Source organism: Cavia porcellus, unplaced genomic scaffold (genome assembly GCF_034190915.1).
Source record: "Cavia porcellus strain 051 isolate PalLab524CR breed Dunkin Hartley unplaced genomic scaffold, mCavPor4.1 scaffold_14, whole genome shotgun sequence".
In the NCBI taxonomy this organism is placed as follows: Eukaryota; Metazoa; Chordata; class Mammalia; order Rodentia; family Caviidae; genus Cavia; species Cavia porcellus.
In genome coordinates this window covers 37,143,965-37,171,070 of record NW_026947497.1, presented here as the reverse complement: position 1 = coordinate 37,171,070, position 27,106 = coordinate 37,143,965, and the positions used below count along the sequence as shown (strand labels likewise).

The following is a 27,106-nucleotide window of genomic DNA, read 5'->3' as shown; positions in this document are numbered from 1 at the left end:
TTACGTAACTTTTAAAGCAATATGTCATCATAATTATTCTATTAGTTATTGCGAGTCTCTCGCCATGCCTAATCTACACACTAAATTTTATCTCAGTGAGTAGGGACAGGAAAGGGCATAGGTAGGGATTGGTACTATCTGGAGTTGCAGGCCTTTCCTGAGGGTCTGGGAACATCTGCTCCCTTCATAGGAAGGGACTAGTGTCCTTTTCTCACCAAAGTCTTCCTGGCAAAAGGATTTTCCCCAGAGTAACAGAAGACTACAAATGAAAATGATAAGATGGGAAGCAAAAGGACAGCCATTTACAAGTGTGTCTGTGACCCGGCTGCGGAGCTGTCAGCCAAGGTGAACCTGACGCAGCCCTGCGGAGCTGCATGGAGACTTTGGGAAATGCGTTTCTGCTTTGTGTACACACGGACAGGAATGAGCATAGAAGAGACAAGGCTTTTACCCAATGTCTTTTAGGGCATGAACACTGATACTTAAAATTGCAACCTGAAAGTCAGGCAACCTAAGATACATATGCATTTATGTTTATATATATGGATATATATCTCCAATGTTTTCCTTTTTGCAAGAGCAAAGATTTCTCAGTGTTCAAAACTGTCACTTTAAAGGAAAAAGACTAGAAATTTTAACATGCACAAAAAGGATGACTCTTGCTTACTTTATGGCTTAGGAATGCAAAGACATTAGTTTTTAAACTGCATGCCTATTTCTAGGACTATCTTAGAAAGTTCTTTGTAACTTACCTGATCCCAAGGTGCTAGGGCTCTGTAGTACTAAGTTCCAAGTGAAAATCACTTGAACAAATTATCCTGCCCTCCCCTGTCTCTCTCCCGAGGAGACCAAGGCATCGGCAGGGTAGGGATTGTGACATTTCTTTGACAACTGTCTACTGCATAGGGTACTGGGGAAATTTTTTAGAGTTGAAAAAAATGGATGTTAGTCTTTACGCTTTATTTCCACATCATGAAGCAGAAGCAGATGCCCGCTAGAAATAAGACTACACTACCCATTCAGCTGTTGTTGAACGCCATAGCACACAAACTCAACAACGTCAACCTACGCCTTTGCAAGGACTGCTGTCTGCTGCTGCCCACAAATCTCATTAAATCTTCACAGCTGCGTAACTGTATTCTACTTGAGGAATCTCATTATTATTAGAAAATGATTTCATATGTCAGTATCTACAATCACATCATCCTAAAGGATTAAGATTAAAATATTTTTCTTCAAGGACATCTTTCTTGAAAGCTCATTTTTGCATATTATCTTTTCCCATTATCCCAGCCTCCTCTGCTCATAATGCTGGCTGCCCAGAAAACTCTGAAACAGAACACTATACTCTAGACTCTTGCCAACAGGAAGGGACAGGAGTCTCCATTGGATTAAGGTTCAAGTCATTGTAAGGGGAGAGCCTTTGCTAAGGGAGAAGATCTAGACTTGTGTGACCTCTTTGGACTGAGCAAAAACTTGAACAGGAATTACTCAATGTCACTAAGACATTGAAAGGATAGTTGAAGTATACCAAACTGTTGGCTTGAAAAACACTATTTCAAACCTCCGTTTTCAGCAATAGGATCTTGCTACATCTATGCTGTGTAGGAAGAGCCGCAACCTCATTGCCTAGTTGGGGAAAATGGGGTTACAATAAGAATATAATGACTCTACCATGCTTTATCTCTAACAAATCATGTTCCCCTGAAGCTCCAGTGTGCTCTGAATGAACATCAAAGACAAGCATACTCAACCCCACCAACTGGCAAATTCAGGAATTTCATCTGTGGTGATATAATGACTCCAAGTAAATCACTATTAATTTTTGACTTTCCAACCTACTAGTCAACCAGAAACACAGTCAGAATTGCTGATGAAATCACAGATCACAGAGGAGCCTCGCTAATGCATTTCTTGCTTTCATCCTCCAAGCACAGCAAGTTCCAAACTAAAAACAGTGTGATTCATATTAACATTTTAAATATAGCTCTAAAAATTACCTTTAGGAGGCAGTGAATTTAGGGTGGGACATGGCTTGACAAGCATTATTATCGACACAGCTTTTCTTGCTATGTTCTGAAAGTTATACCTTGGCATTTAAAACACTATATTTTTTACCTGTTGCAAAGGAAATGGGACAGATAGGAGACTGGGTGGAAAGAAACCCAAAATGCATGAGTTTTGTATTTTCTATATTTAGTAAATTGGGATTACTATTAAATACTAGCAGAAAATTATTCATTCATCTTAAGAATGGTTTAATTATTGTAACATTCTATTAGGCAATTCTGTATCCTTATAATCTCTTCTTGCTACTCTATTGGTAATTACTTTAAGTGCCATCTCATCGGCTTATGAAGTTAAGACAAAATATTTTAATGGTCCTTAAAGAATATAGTATAAATACATACCAAAAAATTCACAAGGTCCTCTATTAGACAAGAATAGATATTTTGATCAATTTGCAGAAACACTGTGAATATCATTAGAACCCATTTAGAATTACGGCTTATATCATCTTGAAACCAGCAAAGGTTTGCATCTATTGGCAGTGGTAGTCAGGAAAAGAAAATTGGATTTAATAACAGAGGTCCATAACTGATAGAAATAAACTCATCCATGCAACACAAGCATTTAAGCCCATTAATCTGATCATTCCTTGGATTTACCACAATACTATAACGCTGTCATTACCAAGTTAATTACAGCCCTTGCAGGAAGCTGTTCAGTTGCCTTGCAAGCAAAATACTCAGAATGGGAATACTGCACACTGTATCAGGTACCTGAGAGTTTCATGAGGAGTTCAGATGCAGCTTTGACTGACATGTCCCGCCTTAGCACATTGCCCTTCCCTTCCTGGGCCTTCAGGGTGTCCTCTGAGATGCTTGGTGCCACCACTTCAGACTCTGGGCTGAACACGTAGCTCGACCGAGGCAAGGTCGTGCTTAGGGCTTCCTCTTCCTTGGGCTCTTCTTTCACTCTAAAATTAAGATTCATAGGCTCCTTCTGATTTGCAGCTGTCAAAAGAAAAACAATGGGTTATATAAACATGTATCAAAGGCCACTGCCCTCTGAGCTACCCCCATACTCAATGAAGTATGGGACACACGATCAGCTTGTGCTAATAGCCAGAGGGACTCAACCTGACCAAAAGTGCACAAAAATACAACACCTTCCATGAACCTCAGACTCTGCAGTATGTGGGCTTCAGAGTCGTTTGAACCTGGAACATGTAAGAAGAGCTGCCTCTACAAAGTAGGCCTGTTTTTTTTGGTTTCCCAAAATGTCTTCTTTCCTGGGTCTGTCACTGTCTCCCTGCCTAATTCTATTACAGAATAATGCTTTCAGGCTATTTTTCTGCCATCAAATATTGAATAAAAACAAGAGGCAGAGACAATACCCAATGCCAAAACTTGAGTGGAGTGGTATGTTGCGGATGGAGAATTTGACAATGAGAAAAGCTCAAGACCAGAAAGACACCACTTTCACCTTCTTATAAATGGGCACTACTCACCCGTGCACAGCAAGGCATGAACTGGCCATTGTGTGCTGCATCAGTAGCCCAAGCCATCTCCACATCCCAGAAGGGATTCTTCAAACAAACACAATTTGCTTTAAATTTTGGAATCATCTCTAGATTTACAGAGGGGTTGCAGAGTTCCCACTCAGCCTTTCCCCAGAGTTCACTGAGGTTAGCAGCTTACATAACCACTGTGCATTTGCTAGAACAAACTAAGACATTCACAGTGCTGTGACCTAAACTTCAGGTTTTCTTCAGATTTCAAGTTTTTCCACTCACGTCCTTTTTCCATTTTGAGCATGGTTGGTTGGTGTGGAGTGTGTGGTCAGGGCAGGGCTAACTGGCCAGTTATGAGAGGGAGACTGGCTCACTGCATGCTGCCAGGCCTCCCCATCCACGCTGCATACCTCCCAGGAGCAGACAGAAGAAAGAGCTGAGCTCCCTCTGTGGCACTATCCCAGGCTTCTGGCTCTCCTTCAAGGGTCCCTGAGGTAGGAACCATAGATTGGTTACACTGGACACATGTGTCTTTTGAGAAGACACAATTCTCAGTCCTGCTTCTTAGAATGAGCTCTTAGCCCATTCCATTTTAACACACAAAGAGGTGAAAATGAGTGCCCAAGCAAATACCTTTTACTCCTGGCTGATACATGGTACACAGTCCTTTGTATCCCATCTCCTGCCCCCTCTAAGAATGTACATTTTGGAATCCCAAGTGCACACAGCCCAGCATATTTGGAAATTGGACCCCAGAGGGCTAAAATAAAATGTGTAAGTTTCACTACCGAACAAAAGCAGAGCTGGGATTCGAACCTAGGTCCATTAGACACCCACCCTGCCTCTACTACACCACACCTCTTCCTCTGCCACTGTGTTGTAAGAAAACTGGAATATTCATTTCAGGAACATTTCACCTTCAGGTCTGCTCCAATATCTTCTGCCCAGAAAGGTCTACCCTGACCACCCTGCTCAAAATTACAAGCTGCACCCCTACTGTACTCCAGGTTCTCTAAAATACCTGTCATCTATTAGCATACTGACAAACACAGAATTGTGTCGGCCCCAAGCTCACATGTTGAAGCCCCATCTTAGTCACCTTCTTCTCACTGGAACCTAATGCCCAACATTGCGATTTAAAGGAGGAGAGGTTTATTTCAGAAGTTCCAGTCCATGTCCACCAGCTTTAAACATGGAAATGTAGGGCAGAAGAAAGCTGCTCTCGGCATGACAGACAGGAAGCAAAGAACCAAGAGAGGAGTTGGGAAGGATGCCACATACAGCCTTTTAGGCTCTTCTGACCAGTCCTCATCTCCTAACATCTAGTCAATGACAATGGCACCATAAAATTCAGTCACCTTCCATCAGCCCTGCCCGTATCATGAGGCTTTAGAGGAACTGCTAGATATAAACTACAACACGTCTCCCCTGCCATCATGAATGAATTGGAGTCAGGGTTTCTAAAGAACTGATTACTGTTTAAAGAGGCCGTGAGGATGGGGCCCTAATCCAAGGTGACTGGTCCCTTGTAAGAAGAGACAGAGACAGCAACACAGGTACCCAGAGAGGTCATGGGAAGATGCATGAGAAGCCAGCTCTGCAAACCAGGAAAGGAGGTATCAGGAGAAGCCAAACCTGCCGACTACTTGATCTTGGGTTTCTAACCTCCAGAAGTGACAGAAATAAATTTCTGTTGTTTAAGAGAGTGAACATGACTGTCACGGCAGCTTTAGCAAACTTACTACCACAGTTTTTCAGTTTATTATGTTAGTCATTTGTAGTCTGTCCTCTCAACTCCCAAGTCAGTGTCCTGAAGGCACTCAGTGATGGCGAACCTTTCAGAGCTCTCAGTGATACAAACAGCCTGTGGTGGCACACGTGCCACAGGTTTACCACTATGGAAGGCACTGGTTTTAATGTTGATGTGTGTTAAGTGCATCGGATAGTGCCTTGGACATAAGGGTAAGGCATGCAAGTGTTGAATAGGTAAAATGCATTGGTTCCAAAATAGTAACATCTGAAAGCTGGGAATGCCTGTAATCCCAGCACTTGGGAGGCTGAGGCAGAAGAATTGTTGCAAATAGGAGGCCAGCCTGGGTTACAAAGTGAGCTCAAGTCCAGACTGAACTGCACAGGAAGACACTGTCTCAAAAGACAGAAAAAAAAAAAAAAAGTGACGTCAAAAGGCATTCCAACATTACCAAAGATTAACAGAAACTAAGAACTCTGTAATATGCCACACCAAAAGCAATCAGAAGTGCTTTCCCGGGACCTAACAATTACACTGTGGGTAAGATCTTTGAGATGAGGTTAAAAGCTTTGTCACTGTTAGGATTTATAACTAGATGTCCCCCTGCCAAAGCCTCATGATATCATATGTGGAGCCTTTGGAAGGTGACTGGATTACAGGGACTGACAGGTGACCTGCTGTTAGGAGATGGGGTCACTGGATGTAAAGTCTTAGCTCCCTTCCTGGCTCTCCTCCCTTGACATGCTGCTTCCGTAGCTCCACGACAGGAGCGTTTTCTCCTCTGCCAGGCCCCTGTGCCACATTGCCCAGCCTTGGACTGTGGACTGGAACCTCTAAAATACATGAGCCACAATCACCCTCTCCTTTAAATTGCAGGTATCAGGTATTATGTCTTAGTGACAGGGAAAGTGACTAAGCCCCTGTCACTAGAGCCTTCCTGAAATGTCTTTGAATAGTCACTTAGATTCTAGTATTACTAAAGGTGGCAGGGGGAGGGGACCCAGAAAATTTGAAGGAAGGTACGTAAAATCCAGCCCTTCAAACCATGTCAATAAATGCTAAACCAGAAGAATGACAGTCTCTAAAGCATTGGCATCCGTGATCCTGGAAGTTGCTCCCACGAGGATTCTGTTCACTTAGCACACTTTTCTCGACGACTTCCAGCCACTGTCCAGGAGGGTAGAGGGTGGTAGTCTGGTGCTGTGGCATCCTAACGCTTGCCCTCTCCCTACATTTTTCTTCTAGAACCTTTGCAAAATCCTCTTCCAGGAGGAGCAGGCTAGTCAGTCACGACTGAGTAATCTGTGTGTGTCTGTTATGTCTGGGACTCTGATGCTTTAGGAAAGAATAATTTAAACTGAATGGTTATGCATTCCAAAATACTAGGGCTGTGCCTTTTATTTAAAAACATTTTAACATTCTAAGATGAAGCTAGAGAAGAGATAAAACATTGAGACTAGAAACAAATCCCAACTTCCACAGACAGCAACCACTAAGTGGGTACTCTCTGAACATGTGAGTGGCTTCTAGAGCACTAGGGAGAATGCATCCCACCTGACATTTATTTAGAGGGGAAAAAGATAGTTAGCACTGTTAGTGCAACCCAGATTTAACAGACTGCAAGAAGACACTTTAAATAATCAGCAAGCTACTTGCTGCTAGATAATACACTTGCAAGGTTTTCGTTCTATATGTAGAATGGCATAAAACTGTAATGTGATAAGGATACGTAAGTACAGCTAAATGATATGACAGAAAAACATGGGGAAACACTCATTTGTCCAAGTTTCAATTTCCCAAACATTTGGGTAAAAATAGAAGATGTAAAAATACAAATCTAAAGGCCAGCCTGTTTTCTTACAATTACCAGAATATTTACATTGAGACTAGGACACAGAGCCCTTATTTTATAATTAATAGGATCAAATAATTGCTATCTTTTTAATTATCCTACTATAAAATAAAATACATGCAGAACAAGGTAGAGTTAAAGACGTTTTCTTTTTCTTTGGGGTAATTGCTAAAAGCAACAATTATGACTAATTGCATAGTCTTTAATCCATTCTTACCAAGATCTGTACACATATGCAGCTTGACTTACGAAGGGTTTTCACAGCACCCACCTTGACTTCTGTTTATGTTTGTTTGTTTGTTTTATCCGAGGCAGTCTCGCTATGTAGTTCAGGCTGGCCTTGAGCTCACTTTGTAGCCCAGGCTAGTCTCGAACCTGCAGCAATCCTCTTGCCTCAGCTTCCGATGTGCTGGGATTACAGGCATGCACTACCATACCTGGCTTGTTGATGTATCTTAAAATTGCCAGACACCCCACTTTTAACACACAATGAGGGAGCCCTACTAATCAAGAAGCCTCTTTCTCATGGTTTGTTCCAAACATTTTAGGAGCTGAGTCTCTCTGATTATAAATTATGCTTATCTCCAAATTCACATACTTGATGGCGTTCAGCAGCCACTTTGAGGAGACTGATCGGCTTCTCTGAGAATTTATCAATGATTCAAGATAAAGACAAATGTGGAAGAGCCACTCAGCAAAACGACTGTAACTGTCTAAGCTGTAAAAGAGCCCCTTCGTTACAGCAAGACGTTCACCAGCTCACACGCAGAGTCGTAAGTCTCCTTGCCCTAAAGTGGTACGTGACTTCTTCAAAGACTATGATTAGTTTTAGTAATCACACACACAAGCATCCGAATGATTACACAGGGATTGAGCCTTCTGCCAACCACAGAAGATAGTCGTTTGTACCGCCTTTATTTTACAGGGGAGGAAATGGAGGGCCCAGGAGGCTCCTGCAGTTTGGCACCCAAGATCCCAGAGCTGCTGGACCCAGAGCTTCTGGCTAAAAATGCACACAGGTTCTTTCCTTCCTCTCCAAGACACTGGATACCATTGTGAAGGACACTGATCTGAGCAGCTGGACCGTGGGCTTTGGAAGATAAATGACATGGAGGGAACTAGGCGTTGCTAATGAGAAATGGAGAGGAGGTGTCATCTGAAGGAAAGGGATGTTTTCTTGTAGAAAGAAATCTTGTGAAGATTTGACTAAGGATGAAAGAGAAGTAAAGGAACACAACACAAATGCTTCCTTCCTCACCCACTGGTAACAGAAAATGACACCTTCCGCTGAGGTTAGTTAGTAAGGCAGAACTCTCCTGCAGTTTCGAGTCTGGCAATCTGGTGAATGTTGAGCTGGTCTGTGAAAGACTAAAACCAGTGAGAATTGTTTCTTGCCTCACCCTAAATCATAGCCAAATTCTTGGACCTGAAAACGGACCACAAATCAGTAATTTTCAAACAGTGTTCCAAGGAACCCTTTAGGGTTCCAATCAAGGTCTCTGTCATATTTAAGTTTTTAAATTATTTCTGAGTTTATTTATATTTTTATTTTAAAATGTGCATTCTCAGCAGTGTTGGACATAACCAGTCAACTCACTGGAGAAACCACTGACTGCTAATTCTTGTGTACAGTTCTTGTAGTGCAGTTTCCCTGCTGTCACAGGAGTCTTGGACTTGCAGTAGTGTCAGTAATAAGGAAGTAGCTGGCTTTGCATTCATCGATCTTTCAAAAATTCCAGGCATGTGTATGCGCATTTGTGTAAAAGTGTACAATTTAGTACCACTGAAGTTTTATGTGTGCCTTTAACCAATTTCTCCACCTCAGCAGCACTGATGCTCTGGATTGGACAACCTGCTGAAAGGAGGCTGGCCCGGTACATCATCGGATGCTTACCAGCACCCCTGGCCTCTACCCACCAGATGCCAGTAGCTCCTACCAGCTGTGGATACAGAAAACCTCTCCAGACATTATCACCTGTCCTTTGGATGTGCCTGCCTTGAATGAAATGCCAGGACACACTGAAGAGTATGTGCTCTAAGGCAGCTTCAGATCAGATCAGAGCTAACAGACAAAAAAAAGACAGACAGACATATGGAGAGATCTAGAGGTAGCTGGATTTATCACAACATGCGCTAGGAAAAACTGCTGACTGTACAACCTGACTGTTCACCTGGATTAATTTATCTGATCCTTACAAAGACCATTTAGGGGTAGGTCTTAATGCTATCTCCATTTTACAGATTAAGAATCGAAGGCCTAAAGCAAGAAAGTACATTTTCAAGTAATATTTAACTGGGGAATAATCAAGTAGTTCATATAGAATTACAGATGGCAGCAGTGCATATTCCAAGTTTTAGATATTTTTTGTCTGCCTTTGATTCAAAGGAATGAAGGCAGATGGTAAATGTCACTTCGGAAGCAGAAACTTTGTATTATTATACTCTTCTTCCAAGTACCTGAGTAAATATAATTAAGGGAATTCTGAGGTTACAAGATAATTTGTTAAAAATCTGTTTCCATTTGTCACAACTTCCCTGTATCAAGCAGTATCTCTGGTAGCTACAATTACTAAATAAATTTAGAAACATACTAGACCATAACACTACTATAAAGATGATCTTACTCCCTAACACTAGAATAACTTTTTCTAACTGCTTGGTTTAAAAAACAATAAATGAATACAAAAAATATGAATTTAAAAAGTAAAGTTACATTAAAAATACATCTTGCAGCATGAGTTTTATATATTGAGACTGCTGGTAAGACCTTGTTGGAAAATAACTGAACTCAAAATTTAAAAAACAGTGAAAACTATTACTCTTTTCCACTTGCTTATTTTACAATAAGAAAACACAGGCTTAGAGAATAATATGACCTTTGTAAAACCACATAGTTGTTAATGACAGAACCAGAACCAGAGCTTAGTTCTGCATACTACCAGCCAGTGCTGCTGTATCTGTGCAAACTGCCTTGTAAGGAGTATGTAAGTAACATGAGTGAGCTGGGGGCCTGGGACATTTTTCAACAATTTTGGTGCACTTTAGGTGAAAAAAAGTAATTGCCTTCTGAAATCATTAAGAAAGGCCATGATTTCATTCAACGATAATTAATAATAGGTGATTATTCCTTGTAAATGTTAAGCATACTGTATGCAAATGGCACGCTTAAAACATTAGCTAAATATTTTTAAATTTTGTTCTTTAATTTGCCTTAAATCGCTTTGTAATTAGTGTATAGTGAAATTTTAACCATCTCATATTTCTCATTAATCCCCACCTAGGTTAATCCTTGGCTACAATTTATGAGCTAGGTACCCAAACTAATCTTGCTGAGGTCCCATATGACAGATACCATTGTGGACAGACACTAAGTTGGGGGCAGAAGGGCCCCCATGTGGAAAAGGGTCAAGGGTGAAAACAGAGAACAATGCCTTGTGAACTCTGAAATGCCTGGTTTTTTCTCATGAAATAAACCACTAAAACCTGCACATAATGAGCAAAAGTGACCATCTGCAGTCATGCGCTTAACAGACAGGATATCTCCCTTGTCAACAGCAGGAAGGACCAGTCCTGGAAAACCCATCAAGTCTTGAGTACATGTGAGAGAAAGCTGTTTTAAATTTTAAATTCATGCTATTAACACATTCAAAGAATGAAACGTAAGGACAGCAATGAGTGATCGGCACAGAGTCCAGAAGGAAGAGAAGGTTGGACAGTATCTTTCCAGTGCTTTTCGGGGATCATGCCCTGATGACATCTCCTCGTGGTGACTGCTACATGTATCTGAAATCAGTATGCTAACTTTCTGGTTCACAAGTCAGTTTTTGAATGATTTTCATCAGCGTGGCTCACCCAGGGTGTGAAGAACTAGGAGTTACAGTGGACTGAGAATGGCCCCAGTGATTCCCTCCCCCATGCCCAGTCTTCTTCAGGGTGATTCTGCAGCTCCTCCCAAGAGGAAGTTGCATGTACAGCCTCACTGTTCAAATGCCCAGACCCCAGGAGCAACAGGAGAGAAGGCAGGACACAGCAAATGAGAGGGGTGAGACCCCAGGTGAGGCTGGTGAATGCTGGCCACATTTTTCTTGAGAGCAGTGAGGAGCTGGTTGCTCAGTAGAAAAAGCCAGCCTGTCCATCAGAAATGCTCTGGAGGTTGGGGGTGAGCTGGGGTGTTGGGCTGTGAGGGAGCTGGAACAGGCGAGCTTGGACAGACAGTGACAAGGTGGGAGGTAAAGGCGACATGTTCAAGGATGGGCTGCAGATACATTTGAAGACCCTCTCAGATTTAGCTACAGTACTGTAGTGACTAAAAGCGCATGCATTAGAAATGATGCCATGATTTGAAGCCAAGGAAAATAAACAGTGAAGCAGACGGAGGTCAAAAGACAGTTTGCTCAACTGAGAAATAAAAATTAGGTAATAGCTAATTAAGTGGTCATGAGCCAAGCCTTTGCAGTTAAGCAGAGCAGAATCTTTGCTCTGTTTCTTGTAGCAGAAACCATCAAGTCTCAGCTTCCTCATCTATAAAATAGGTTTAATATCACTGACCTCACTGGGCGGTGGTGAGGGTTAAATGAGAAATTACATGAAGTGGCTGGCCCAGGGCCTGGCTCCTTGCAAACACGTCTGATTAATGACAGCCCTTCACATAGCAGAACAAGCAGCAGCAATAACCACTGCAGTGCTGAGCCGAAGAAAACATCTTTCTATGAGAAAGAAAATGACTTAGCTTTGGCTTTACAGGTATAAGAAGTTGATAGATTTTCTCAGGAGTCTACTATGAGAGAAAATTATTCTAATGGCAGTTTTAGAACTACATATGGGCACAACAAAGAGAGAAAGATCATTACCTTTTCCGAGTTTTTTTCCCTCAAGTCTTACAAGCCTCATCCATATGCTTATTATGACATAATGTGTTTGGGAATGTACTGTACACTTGAAAGCCCTGCAGAAACGTAAGGTGCCTTACTGTTACCACTTTGTTTCTTTTGTATGTTCCCAGAGACATCTGAAATATGCATATAACTTCTTAAGGCTGGGCTGTGGCTCAGTGGTATAGCACTGGCCCAGCACGCATAAGACTCTGGGTTCAGTCCTCTACATCACAATAAACAAACAAACTTCTAAAAACATCTGCCACAGAGTGTCCAGAAATCAACTCCAGGCTGGAGATTCTTGCTAACCCTACAATGAAAGGGACAGAGAACACAGCCAACTTCCTGTTTTGCTACTTCTCTTTCTGGTAATCTAGGATGCCCATAGCATGGGGCAGGGAAGGCTGGAACCACATTGCCTGGATTATAATCCCAGTCTGGCCACTTACTACCTGTGTGAGATGAGCCAAGAACTTTAAGCTGTTTCTTGGCTTTCTCATCTGTTAAATGGGAATAGTAACACCACCCAGCTATGGAGAGGTTAACAGGTGCAAAAGGACTTACAGGCACAGAATAAGCATGATATAACATAAACAAATATGCAATGGTAAATATCAGAAAGCCTCTCTCCATGCAAGTTTGCACACTTCCATGTGTAACTCCAGCTCTCACTGACTTACACCTGCCTGCCACCTCCTATGATTAGTCTCCTAAAGTAGTAAGTCACAAGCAGCAGCAGAGACTCAGGCTCTCCCTCTCATATGAGTCACTAAGTTCAATAAAACGAGGGTTTCGAAAGGGCACTCAGCCTGTCTGCACATGAATGTCCTCACAGGCAGCTGCTCACACGAGGAATTTTTGTTACCGGATCAGTGCACGTCCATTGCAAGGAAAAGAAGAAAAGGTTAAAAGAAGGAGCAAACCGAAGTTGCAAAATGCTGTACATCAGTTGGGGAACCCAGGCACGGGAGTGGGAGAGACCGGCCTGGATGCGGTACTGCAGTCTTAGGGCGTGAATGGCACAAGGCTGGCATTTACTTGGAAGAAAGCTCAGTTGTTAAGATGCTTCACAGAAAGCCAATCAGAATCACCAGGCAAAAAGGACTTGGCTCCGTGGCCATCTCCTGAACCCACTCCTCTAGCCAGGGAGCTGCCATTGATACATAAGCTGTCTAATAACTGCAGATGCATACGATCCTGTGGCATAGATGGGTGATGCAGAACAAAAGCTAAGGGGAAACCACAAGATCCGACACAAACACTTAACCAGCGCCCCTTCGTACATGAAAACCTTTGCTATCTTATGGTCAAGCTTCAAATAAATCAAAAACAACAGTGTATCTGCCACGTGTTCGCAAACTCTCTGGGAGGCTAGAAATAATTTGCTGCATTCATGAGTCCATTTCTCCCAGTTAAAATTATTTTGGTACCAATTTTATAAAATTAATATGCTGTGGGAGACAGTGTAAAATTTTTTTTTGCCAGTTTCCAATTAAAAATAGTTGAAATGACTTCTATCTTTTTATTTTGGAAAACGAGGGACAAAAAGATATTCCCTGCCAGCAAGTGAGGTGCCAAGTTTCTGTCAACTGCTTGGTTATAATTTGGAGAGTTAGAATTAAATTTTGTATCTTGAAAAGTGTAGTTTGCAGAGAGAGAACTGATGAGAGAGGATTGCAGGCAACATTTAATCAGGCTTTAAATGATCATCCCAGTTCCTTGATGTGCCCAATGGGATGTTGAGATTTTCACACTGGACAAAATCTCCTGTCCGAAGGCCTCAGGAGAGAAACCAAGGAGTTCAATGAATAGGATTTCCCTGGCCTCTCTTTCCTGCTAACCTCCTCCTATTATGAAATGCCCCACACCTACCTTGTACCACTGTGCTATCCAGGCTTCATGGTTTAAGGCTGAACAGAACTCAGTCAATCCATAGCAACAATGAAAAACCACTGTGCGAGGTACCACGTGTCTAATTCACATCCATGGTCTTCCATCCTGGCTGCACATTAGAATCATTTGAGGATTGTAGAGAAAATACCAATGTCTAAGGCCTATCCCAGACCAATTAAATAATAATTTCTAGGCCCTGGCATTTTACAAAAGCTCCCCAGGTAAGTGTAACCTGCGGTGGAGGTTAAGAACTGCTGCAGGCTATGGGAGACAGCAGGAATGCAAGCTTCCCATGGTTGGCTGAGCACCTCTCCCCCGCACACCCCTCGGCATGTGACCCCTGGATTGGTTGACCTCTCATGCAAAGATCTGCCTAAGTCTTCTGGCTTCCAGAAAGATCTATGTAAACATGCAAAGCCTTAGCCTTGTGAGGCCCGCCTCCAGGTCAAAACCCTAAGCTAAGTCTACAGAATTATTTTTTTTTCCATCAACCCACACAATAGTAGGAATGGCCCCTTGGTCTTCCCTGAATCTGATGGTGAGCATCCCTATGATGCTGACCCTGGGATGCCCAGATGTAGGCAACACTATTCATCTTTGAGGATCCAGAGACGTGAAGCTCGCGCTCAGAGAAGAGAGCTGATCACTTGGAGAAGGGAAATGTTCACATGGCAGCGAGGGTGAGAGGAGGATTTTGAAACTATTTAAAACAGCATTCCAGCCAGCAATTTTGCATCTCCTTGGGTTTCGATTCAGTCATCTTTATGCTTAGGTTTAAATTAAAGGAACAAAAAAAAAAAAAAAAAAGACTCCCCTTAATACCCAGGCAAGAAAGCATCAAGTGTTTTCTCTCTCTTTTGGAAACAAGTAGGTGTCTACACACTTGAATTTGTCATTGTGCTCCAGTTTTGCAGACAGTGATCTGGCTGGCACAAAGACTCCCAGACTCGGTGCCCACAAACAGCTGCACCCTATCGTACCAGCAGGTGCACGGACAGAGCCCAGTGAAAGAAATTCTGTGCAAGAACAATGGCGCCGTTATGACACCAAGGGGCAGGGCCTGAGGCTAACTACCAGTCTACTCCATTGAGGACAGGAAGAGCTAGAAACTCAGCCACAGCTCCCCGGGATTTGGCCTTTTTATCCCTGAACCATATCCATAGAGAGGGCCAGGTAGGGCCCCACAGTGAAAGCAGCTATGAATTGTAGGGACCAACCAATCAGACAGTTGGGGGGGGGATAAAAAAAAAAACAATTCCCGCAGAAGATGTATTCCTTCCTTTTAACATATCTTCTCCTCCCGTGGGCTGCACTGCCAGAGTCACCAAGTTTACATTTACATCCAAATATGCACACACAAAAAAAATTACTGATGCATCTCACTCCCCGGTGACTTTATAACAGGTTGCTAGGTAACAGTGCATACAAGTCAGGTTTCAGGACCTTTACTAAGCCACCATAAAATAGCTGCATGGGCCTTTTGCATAAATAGTGTGCATTTGTTATCTGTTTTCTTATGCCAATTGATCAGTCAGTAAATACTCCCACTGCCAAACCATAAACAACTCCCCACCAATAGCGAACTTAAAACACAAAGGGATTACAATAGAAAGCTTTGGTGCACGGTGCTTCACCCCAACCTATCAACTGGCCTGGCTCCCTTCTGTCTCTGTTATTTGCAGAGCTGACTCTAAGCAGCTGAAAGCCTTCTCTTACGTTCCCCAAGATTGGGGCTGGAGCTAATTACAGCCTCAAGCCTGACCAGGAGCACTCAGCACTGAACCCAGCAGGAGTTTCGGATCACACACCAGTGTTTTACCAGAAGATCAAACTGCCCGCCTCCCTCCTCACCTTCCTCCAGACTTAAAAAAAAAACCCTGGAGTCATGGAGTGAAGTGAACAACACCTTACTGAGAGTCATTCCCCCCACTTAGTTTGCCCTTCTTTGTTAAGTAAGGAAACATCTACCCTTCTAAGCTAGGGTAAGTGAACTTGTTATTTGTTTCTTCTGTAGGGTTGCATGACAGCCCAAAAAGAATCCCTTTTGCTATTGCATTAGTAGGCAAGACCATCCAGGAAGAAGCAGTGTCCCTTGTGGGTGACATCCTGAAGGATCAGGGCAGCACAAGGGGAAAGAAACGTGTTTAGCCTATGTTCAAAAAAATTACCTATAAAACTCAAAGTCTCTAAAGTCATATTTTCCCTGAGTTGGGACACAAAAAGGGGGTGTAGGGAATGGAGCAGGGAACCTATAGCTCCTCGGTGCCTTGGTCAGATGCTCTTAAACCCTGGGACCTGGCCCTGGCTGTGCCGGCTTCCTCCGCCCTGCACATTGTATGTTTCGCTGTCTCTTCCTCTTCTTTCTTTTCTAGGACACCTCATTTTCCATACCCTCATTCCTTCCAACTCCCATCTCCCACCGTCAGGGGGCAAAGATCTGGGCTGAGGGGACATTCCCAGAGACCTCCATTGTCAGGGCGCAAGGAAACTTCAGAGTAAAACTGAGCCTCGCATTCACCTGGCAATGACATTTAGTGAAATGCGGCTCACAGTCCATTTAAAGGAAGGCGGTGACCAATTATTCTCCACTTAAAGGGTACTGTCAATCTCCAAAGAGCTGCAATGGCATTTGGAAATCACCGTGGGGGCTGCCACCTTCAACAGAGAGACAGAACCAGTTCTCCACCGACCTTTCCCCACCCTCTACAACTCCCGTAAAATTTAAAACCAGACTTTTAAAATTGTAATGAGTAGCAGTGCAGCCCCATAACGCCTCTTACCATTCCAAAAGAGAGTCAGCAGAAACACCTGACATCTCTCCACCTTGTTAAACATCACCACTTAATCAAAAGCATTAGGAAAAATGACCCCAAAGATGTATTATCTGGTGGTGAAGGAAAGTGATGCTCATTAGTAAGAATGTGTTTTTTATAATTTATATATCATCTTGTTTTCAAAGAGGACTAGGGAAGTTGGAAAAGAATGTTTAGAGAACTTAACAAAAAAATTCCCTTTTATGAGATACCTCAAATAGTCCAATTCACAGAGAAGGTACAATGGTTACCAGGAGCTGAAGAATATTGTTAAAAGAGTAGTTTAGGAAGATACAGAAGTTCTAGGGATGGAAATGGCTGTACAAATACATTAGTAGTACTGCACCGTACACCTAAAAATGGTTAAAAGGTCAATTTTACATTTAGTGTATTTACTGTAATAAACTTTACACACACACACACACACACACACACACACACACACACACACACAAATCCTGGGGGGAAAAAACCTCATAAGGACAATCTATCTTTTGCTCAAATTTTAAACATCTACAGTTCTTCATGGTAATCTCTCTATATACTATGTCTCTCAAAAATATTTCAAATTAAGACAGCAAAGAATTTGAATAGTGTCAAATAAGGAATTTCATATTCAAGTATTCTGGAGAAGCCAGTGCACAAGAGACAAGTTAAACAGAGCCTCAAGGTCACACACAGCAGCTGGCCCAGACCTGGCTCAAACCTAGGACCTTTACCCTCCCTGGCCAGAGCCCACGCAGCAGAGGGGAAAACACAGAAGGAAATCAACAATCTCTATTGTTTTGAGACCCAAGCCAAAGCAATGCCTACTTTTAAAGGATTGCTGAGAGAGAGAGAGAGAGAGAGAGAGAGAGAGAGAGGAGAAAGAGAGAGAGAGAGAGAGAAGAGACAGAGAGAGAGAGAGAGAGAGGAGAAGCTTAACAAAAGTTCAATTAAGGGGACCTTGAAGGCTTATAGTCCTACCAGTGTATTTTACAGATGAAAACACTGGTAGAGAAAAAGAGAAAGAGAGAGACAGAGGGAGGGAGAGAGAAGTACAACCCTCTTCAAGTACCTGACAGCTTCATGAGAAAATCAGACGCCATCTTAACAGAGATGTCCTGGCTGAACAATGCGGCCGCACTGCTGGCCACATATTCGGAGGGGTCTTTCAGCTTTGTGTGGTTGGCGGGCCTGTCGGCAGCGTTCAGGGTAAAGGAGGTAGGCAGGCCGTTATCTTCCTTGGGTTCCTCCTTCACCAGCACAGGCGAGACGCCAGCCCCACCCTGGCTAGTCCTCTCTGGAGTGTTAGACGTCATCATGGTCCCCTCTAGCTCTGTCCCTCCTCCTTCCCTTTGCTGCCCCGGGCAGCCACTGTCACTGAGGTGGGGAGATCCCTTGACATCTGGGTCTGGGATCTCCTCCTTCACCTTGGCTTCTGTCCTCAGGAAGTGCTGATGGCAACGCATGTGGAGTTTCAGGCTGAAATGGCGTGAGGAGGTGAAAGGGCATAGCTGGCACTGGAAGGTCTCTCCCCGGTCCTGGTGCTGATGAACCTGCCGGAGAAACAAGAAGAATGAGCAAGCCACCGGGCAGGCACGGGAAAGCCCTCTTCGTCCAGCCAAGCCACTCAGTAGCGACTTCTTTGCCACGCAAAGGGCCGGGAAGAAAACCAGCAGAGCAACATTGCCTTTCTGTGCTCCAGATAATGGGGCCAATCCCCGAACACGAACTGGGTTCGTGGGGCTTAGGAGTCCATTATTAGAGCCAGGCTCATGACTGAGGATACTGCCCAAGAATGCGGCTTTCAGTAGCATCCTCCTGAGAGTCTAGACATCCAACTCAATGGACGATCTTCCGAGAAAATACTGGAAACCCAGCGCAATTACAAAATTACCAGTTAGGGTCAGAAAAGGTAACCTGTAAAATAATTCTCACATGAACACTCTGCATACACCCAATTATGGTCACACAGAGCATTAGTTATGTTTTGCAAACATAATGTCAATTGTCAAAACTGTGCTCTCAGGTCATTATGAATTTAGAAAACAATGCCTCTGGGTATCCCTGTTTCACAGACAGGGAAACTGAGTCCCTAGAAAAAGCAGTTTAAACAAAAGTGCATATGAACAAAGCGAAGCAGGAGAAAAAGCAAGGTTTAACCCTCACCAAGCATTTTGGCTAAGAGGAAATCAATTTTTCCAACTGTGGCTATACTAGCATGTTCTAGGTGCTGATGTCTACAGTGAAGAATGCACACTTTTAAATCCAGTTCCCGTCACGCATGCACATGATACCTGCAAAAACTGCAAGAAATTTTTTCTCTCTGTCACTACCAAATTTAGTGCTTGAAAAAGTGAGGAAATCATTGCACTGGCTCGAGCCGGGCTTTGAGCTGGCAGGTGCTCATAAGCTTGTAACTTCCCCATTCATCTCTGCCAATGTAATTCAGCACTGACCTGCTCCACCCTGCTATTTCAGGACTGGCCCTCCCTGGAGTTGAAACTGCCAATTGTGTAGATTTGAGCCAAATGATTTGGGGAGTTACGTGATTTGGACAAACAAGAACGTAAGTGATCAGAATTCAAAACCAAAACAAAACTGACCCTTCAACGGTCAGAGGTGACCCGAGCGGGATTTGAACCCAAGTCTCTGAGAGGTTAAAGACTCATTTGTCAATCCACAGCACCACCTGGACCCTCTGTGTAAATTTCCTTTCCAAGAGAGCAAGTTTTACTACAGCTGTTTATGCCTTCTGAATACGGTCCAAAAGCATTCTTCACCAGCCAAAACATACTTTTAAATAATGTTAAGTGACCAACAAAAGCAAAGAAATTAAAAGTTAATGGTGAGATCCTGTTGCTACAGCACCCCACTGTGGCTTTCTGAAAAAAAACAACGTAAGAGATTCTGGATCCCCCCAAAACCTGAGTTTATCAACAGGAGTAGCCATAAAGACTTAAACTTAGTGGAGGCAAATTCTTATGCATTCAGAGGCTTCCGCTCTGTCCAAATGGGGAAACGCTGGGACCTTTTCCCCCTGGATCTTTCGTTTGCTTTCTCATAGAACACAGAAGCTTGACTACCACCACCTCCTCCACCCAGGTCACATGGGAGCAGGCACCTGGGGGCCCTCCAGTCACAACCCAGAAGGTCAGAGAGGTGCCGCCAAAGGCATGCCCAACAGCCAGGTGGTAAAGGTCACAAGGCGGAGAGTTTCTGTGTCCCTGAACACAGGGCAGTAGGGGCAGATTCCATTTCCCAAGTGTCCTTACATCTACTGGCCCTGGAGAGGGCCAAAACAAAACTGGATAGCACAGGAGCAAATGCAAGGAAGAGGAGCTCCTCAAACTACTTCTAGAGGAAGGAAAAAGACAGCACCAGCCCAGGTCCTAGAATCAAAAGGAAGCCTTGTACTAAAAGGAGTGTGTGTGTAAGTACCGCATGGGCTGCTTTGCACCGGCCCGGCCTTGCTGTATTTAGTTATGGGAAAATCAGTGCAAGGTCAAAGTGCAAACAGTGCTGGGTTGACTTCTGCACTTACAATCTTGTTCAAGCTGCACCTTCTCACAGGGATTACACGTCACATGTGGCTCTGTCTGCCGTGGCAGTTTCTCCCCTTCTCTCCTGACAGAAGGGCAGTTCTCTATGATAATATTCTCTCTAGCCTAACGCTTGCTTTAAAGTTCCTCTTAATCTGCTGACAAGCAGTGCTTTTGGAAGCATGATATTCTCCTCAGACCCCAGACTCACTGCCTGGTCATTTACCATCAACCATCAACCGCCCCTATTAGGCGCTGTGGCATGCTTTGGGCCATCTGGAGGTAGTCACGTGCTTGGGCGGAGGCATTTCCAAGCTTAGAGCAACTCTGAGAAGTCTCTACTTCACCGGCTGAGGCAGCCCAGGGTCTCAAGAGGACTCACAGCTCTGCAAGTGGTGGACCCAGGACGGTGCCCTGCCCCTGTGCCAGTTTCTTGCCCTTCCCTCACTAGGGTCCTTTATCTTAGGGGTCCTCCTCACCTTTTTTGTTCTGTTTTAGTTTATGAATTTCACATTTAATTCCTGTATGCTCACTCAGCCAGGAAAGCTGTAAAAAAGACAACGCAAATCTAAGAAAACCCCAAGGAGGCTGGAAGCATTTACAAGCTCTTTCTATAGCTGGTCATGAAAACATTTGCACAACACATGATGGGGAAAAAACAGGCTAACAAAAACTGTAGAGTGCCCAACGCCTAGCAGGAACACAGTATGTGCCGCGCTGTTGAGCAAGTAAAGCAGAGTCCCGTTTGTCTAAATAAATACAGACAGTCAATACAGAAGGTTGTCTATCAGAAAGATAATGGTTATTTCTGAGTGATGGGATGACTGTTCAACTGTATATTCTTTTTATCAACACTTCTAAATTCTCACCATTGGGATATTTCACAGAGAGGGAAATGCAGTGAAATTTATTTTAGAGTAACGTCTTACACCACTGCGTTATTTTTAAATGTAAACATTAATTGTACGCAGTTGGCATCGAGAAAATGATTACTGTATTAGGCAGACTTGCTGAAGGCTGCTTCTCCACTGCAGCTAAATGCTCTTAGCACATTATCTCATTTAAGTTTCACAGCAACCCCATGAGATAGACCCTCTGATTATTATCTCCATTAGGACAAATAAATCGAGAGAGAATGAACGAGTCTTTCAAACTCTCAACTACATTATGGAACTGAGATTTTCACTGAGGTTTTTCTGAGCACACGGAGATTTTAGGATTTTAGCATTTGATCTAGATTGCCCCTACCTCTTGGGCAAAATTAATTTTAGGGAATTTACCCATATTTCTAATCTCAGGTGACAGCAGCAAACGATATCTATGCATAAGATCATAGCCGTTATATTTCCATGTGATACTGTTTTGCAAATTTTTGCAAAGTTAAAAATAGATCTAATCAAAATAAAATCATGAATCCTTTGAATTTTTTTTAAAAAGGGCTGACAACAGGCACTGGGAGCAGAAAAAAGAAAGTACACCTTTGCTAAAATTAAACTTGCACAGCCCTTTACACCACTTCCTTATCAAAAGCTCGAGTCATAGCTCAACAGGTTAGGACACTATGAGTTTGAATAAAGTAGTAATTTCACACAACTGCTTTATTGTACTGGTTATTGATTTGTTCTGAAAGCATTCTAAGACCCCACGACCTGTAAAACCCCGGCAGCTCTCATCTGCAGCACTGTCATGGCCGACTGTCTATGTCATCAAGGCACCCAACTCATCTCCCTGGAGTTGCAGGGTCAATAGTTCTTGCTATTGAAAACCCAGCTTTTTTTTTTTTTTTTTCTCATGGGTTTATAAATAGGTTGTTTTAAGTGACCCTGAGCTGAAACCAAGCTTACAAGGTGTCAGGCTAGATGCAAGTTTTCTGCTCACTGAAGCTTTAAATTCACCAGACCTGATTTCTAAACACAGCTAAGAACACAGCAAGTAAACCGAGTTTTAGTTCTAAAGCCTTTCCTTTGAAGTCTTATCCTGCTAATGAAATCCCACTTTTCAGGTTTAAAAATATGAGTTTTTACTCTGGGAAGACATGACAGAGGATGAGGAGGGTTAAAGCAATAACCAAGTAAGATCAGTAAAATTCAACCAACCAGAACTCCTGGTTAAATGAATTCCGAAGATGAAGGGCAGGCTACTCCCAGGAGAAAAAGGCAAATGATTGAAAACAAATTACATCATGGACTTAATTTTTTCCAATCTTCTAAGCTATTTCCTAAAGTCAATAGAGGTTCTGTCTGATCATACTCTTAAGAGCTGCAATTCTGAACAGTGATTACTGCTCTACTCAGAAAGACTGAGTTGCCAGATTTCAAAATAAGCAAATATTTTAATTATGTGCCCATACTATACATTTTATGCCGATGAAGGTGACACTTATAAATATCAACGGACAAACCATATCATAAATATTAGTGAAATACACTTGTTGTTATTAAGATGTACAGTGGTAGTTTACCAAAATGAATCAGGCAGGATGGTGCACACCGGTAACCTCAGCACTCTGTGAGGATCAGACAGGAGGGTTGAAAATTTGAGCCCATCCTGGACAACTTAGTGACTTAGCAAGACCCTGTCTTAAGATAAAAACAGAACAAACAAACAAACAAAACAGAACAGGGCTAAGGATGTAGCTCAGTGCAAAAACCCTGAATTCAACCCCCAGTATTACGATACTGTAGCTACTTCTGAACATTTCTGTGTCAGTGTGCTACGACTATCTCATTTAATATTAATGACAACTCTTCCAGACAGACATTACTGTTCCCATTTCACAGAGCAGAAAAATTGAGCCTAAACGTTAACTTGCTCGAGGCTATATAATTAGCAGGTTGCACATTAAGACTTAAACTCGGTTCTATCCAATTCAAAACCTCGTGCTCTTTTCATCACAAGTTTGCTCCTTAAAGCTGAAATAAAATCTGTAATATTCACAAGGCCTGCCAGGATTTCTGTATTACTAAGCCCCTTCCCCCTTTCACCGGAAGTGCAACCCAGACATCCTAGGCAATTCTAGACACGTGTGTCACAGGCTCAGACTTTGCAAGTAAAGCAACGGCTGCAAAGGCAGTGACTCCAGGAAGGGACCAGGTCCTGGAGCTGGACCTCTAGCGCTCATCCCAGTGGCTCTTCCTGGAGGGGCTTTCCCTGCCTCTTGCTCTTGGCCGGCTCTTCCTCTCAGTACCCCTAGAAATGCGTCACGAAGCAAGGCCAGGTGAGCCTGCTGCTCCCCTATTGGAAAGGACGACTCTATACCACAGCTGTTACCTGGGTATTAAAGATTCTCTCTAGCTTTAAGTTTCTGGTTGTAAAGTGGACACAAATACCTTTCCAGCTGCACATCGCAGTGCATGCTTGTGGCCTCAGCACTCTGGGACCCTGAGAGAGAAGGAACTTGAAGAAAGTTTAAGCCTAGTCTGTGGAATTTAGCAAGACCCTGTCTAACAATAAAAAAATAAAAGGGAGGGGCTGAGGATGTAACTCAGTGTAAAGACCCAAGTTTCCATCACCAGTATTGAGAGAGAGAGAGAGAGAGAGAGAGAGAGAGACAAAGAGAGAGAGAGAGAGAGAAAGAGAGATTCTTTCCAACATCCTTCTTTTCACTGGATTCTACTTGTTACACCAAGCACTGCCACCCCACGCTCCAACACAGAGCCATCTCTTAGCAGAGACATATCTTGCATCAGGCCATGTGCAGGGGACCTGGCCATGTGGCCCGGCCCTGAGGTCTTCCGCAGGTGACTTACCTTCATGTGGGATTTGAGATTGTCCTTGCGAGCACACCGGAATGGACAGAGCGGACACTGATGACTTTTTAAACCTGTGTGAATCACCATGTGGCGCTTCCAGTAACTCTTCCTTTTTATAACTAAACCACATATTGGACACTGGAAAGGCTTTCCACTTTCCTCTTCTGAGGCTTGGAAGAAGGAGAGAGAGAGAGAAAAAGAACATTAGGGAAAACAAACAAACACATTGCATCTGACACTAATGCACATGCATTGCTGTATAAAAAGCACTAAAAATGATTTGGGTGTTTTCTTTGGTGATTCCAAGATCTTATCCGTGGGGAAGGCCTACGGCTGCTTTAGGTAGCAGTCACCTTCATCTTGTCACCTCCACCGGGGTTCCATTTGCTGAACTCTGACGGAGTGCTCCATCAGACTACCTTCAAAGGCCACCCTGCACCTAGGACATCTCTGCAGAGGCTTCACCTGGCCCAGTCCAGCTCAGGGCCCAAAGGGCCCCATAAGCAGGAACACAAGCCTGCATTCAGGATCCATGTTTCTTGAAGGAAACCGACAGGCCTGAGTCCAGGTCTGAATTCCTGGGGCTTGGAAATGGGGGAAAAATAAAGACAAATCAAATGGGACAGAGAATAACACACTGCTCTGCACTGAAAACCAGCTATCATAACCTCACACACTGAACTCCAATGGAGACAAATTTTAGGATCCCTACTGCTGATCTGTTTAGCTGTGGCTAGTGCAGATGGATGCTGCTGCCAATTTAGCCATCAGGGAGTCTTAAGGTCAAGGTTTTCATCCTCTTATTTCTGTCTCTCTGGTTGCCACTAACAATGTGCACTGCTTTGCTCTGCTCTGGACCGGGCCTCACTGCCTGCTTTGCGAAGAGCCGCACCAAACCACCACAGCAAGCTTTCAGGAAGGCAAACAAACCAACTCCCTCCTCCAAGTAAAGCTCAGATCATTCTCCCCTGTACAATCTCCAGAGCAAGGAGTCTGTGCTGTGACAGTTGCCTGCTAAACTTCTGGCCCATGAATCAGTGGTAGCATTCAGCACCAGTCTGACCTCTGCAATTTGGGGATACGATACAGGGAATAAAACTGAGTAGAGCCGAAGGCTCAGCCACTCCTCTTAATCATGAGGAATCAGAAATAATTCCAAACCTATTAAATAAAAGCTATATGAAATCATTTTTTAAAAAAGCTAGATCTATTCCTGCTGATACGGTAACATGTCAAAGAATTCTAATGAATTAGGGGATAAAGAAAGATATGAAACAAGGTGTTCAGGGTGATTCTGTTTGTTTTCTTAAAGAAAAATCAATCACTGCTAAAATCGTTAGGTGAAAGATTGATAGAAAACTTTGTAAAGGATGGATCAAGCTGACAGCACATACAGGCACTAGCAAATCTCAGCATTACTGAAAATGACATAGACACATGTGACTTCTGATATGCCACTTCTGAAATATTCTTATAAAATGCAATCAAGCTTCTCACTAGCAGTTTATTTGAAACAGTAATTTTTTTAAAAAAAACATTAAACACAGCAAGGGGATGAAATCAACCAAACCTAGAAGGAAATTCCTCTAGACAAATGACCCAGTTTCTTTCACAAGTAGTGTTTCAAAATAGGAAGGGATTGTGGTTTAAGAAAAAGACATAAAGATATATATAAAACAAATGCAAGGTATGAAGTTTATTTGGACCCTGTTTAAACAAAACAATGGTGAAAGACACTTGAGATCATTGAGGAAATTCTGATTATAGCCTAGGAGTTTTATAGTATCAAGTAACAATTGTTGCCCCGTTAGATGTGATAGTGGAATTGTGGTGATTTCTTCAAAGTCTTATCTGTCAAAAATATACAAATATGGACATATTTACAAGCAAACGGACATGATATCGGGATTTGCTTTGAAACGTTTGAGGGGAAAAAAAGGGATGGAGTGAGGAGAATGGGACAAATCAATGAAGCAAACAAGGATGGTATCTTCCTATTTACATGAAAATTTTCTTGAAGTACAGTCAAGAAACCACTAAACACAACTAAAGAATTGTGGATTAAAAGGAAGGCATCAGGGATGTGAAACCTGTGCTTTCCTGTTCTGTCCTTCTGTATTATTTGAATTCACCCCCCGCCAACATCATACATGATGGCCAGAACCACCCCTGAGCTGCAGTGCCCCCAGCACTCTGTACTATTTGAATTTTTAAATGTACACATCACTTTACAGTTTTTAAAAGGAAATATTCCCAAGTGCATATTTTAAGATAATCTCATTATTTATTTATTGAGTCAAGTGAGTTTCTACATGCAAAGAACCACTTAAAATGGATGGAACCAGAAAGGTTCTGGAACAGAGTCAGGAAATTCCAAAAATGTATTTTTACTAGTTAGTACAGGAATAGGCAATACTGGTTACCTTAACCAATCAAGTTGAGAAAGAATCCTCTTAAAGTCTACTTGTGATATGTTTAATCACAAGTACTCTGCTCCCCAACCCTTTTTTCTTTTTTGCTGGGGAACAGGAAAAAAGAATTTCTTCTTATTCTAGGAAAAGAACAACCTGTAGCAGCCAATAAGCAATCACTTTTATTAACCCTCTGGCGCTTTTGCCATCTGTGCAGCACCTGCCTCTAATGACCTGTGCTCCTAGGCCTGCTTTTGTCTCATTTTCTCTACCTTCTTGCCATGTCTTCCACCCTGGTGTCATGGTCACAAAGCCTGCGTGTTGAACAACATTTGAGAGAAAGGACTGAATCAGGCTCTAGGTGAGATTATTGCCATGTGCTACAGGAAGAAAATGATAATGAAGTCTATTTGGGGTTGTAAGGACATTAAAGTAATAAGCAAGAGACACGCAAACAAGCCACCACGGATTCCCACCGTCGGGAAGTACTTCCGAAACTGCTTAATTTTATAGATCTCAGGGAGAAAGGGAACACTGAGATGTCCTTTGCTGGCTAGGGATGTCGTGTGGCACAGGGGAGGAAAGCAACAAGAAGGTATTAACGGGACAAATGAGCGGTGTCAGACTGTGGCTCTCCCGAGCAACCTGTCTTGCCTAACATGACCAATGTACTTCCTCTTCTTTCTGACACCTCCCAGCCCCTTCCCTAATCACCAATTC

At 43.0% G+C, this 27,106-nt stretch overlaps 1 protein-coding gene across 10 annotated transcripts in view; it reads right to left on the bottom strand.

Moving 5' to 3' along the window:
• The window catches only part of Znf827 (zinc finger protein 827), a 159,533-nt gene that overhangs the window by 93,794 nt on the left and 38,633 nt on the right, over nucleotides 1-27,106 (bottom strand). For 9 of the 10 annotated variants that reach the window (XR_010051479.1, XM_013160262.3, XM_013160265.3 and 6 more), the window contains exons 3-5: nucleotides 23,973-24,145; nucleotides 17,757-18,237; nucleotides 2,784-3,017 (exon numbers count right to left, since the gene is read on the bottom strand). Coding sequence is in view for 9 of the 10 variants with exons in the window: in XM_013160262.3 (XP_013015716.1) it covers nucleotides 2,784-3,017; nucleotides 17,757-18,237; nucleotides 23,973-24,145 (888 nt within the window). In the remaining variant the exon portion in view is untranslated. The remainder of the gene's footprint in view (nucleotides 1-2,783; nucleotides 3,018-17,756; nucleotides 18,238-23,972; nucleotides 24,146-27,106) is intronic. The other variant, XM_013160263.3, reaches the window with a different exon arrangement.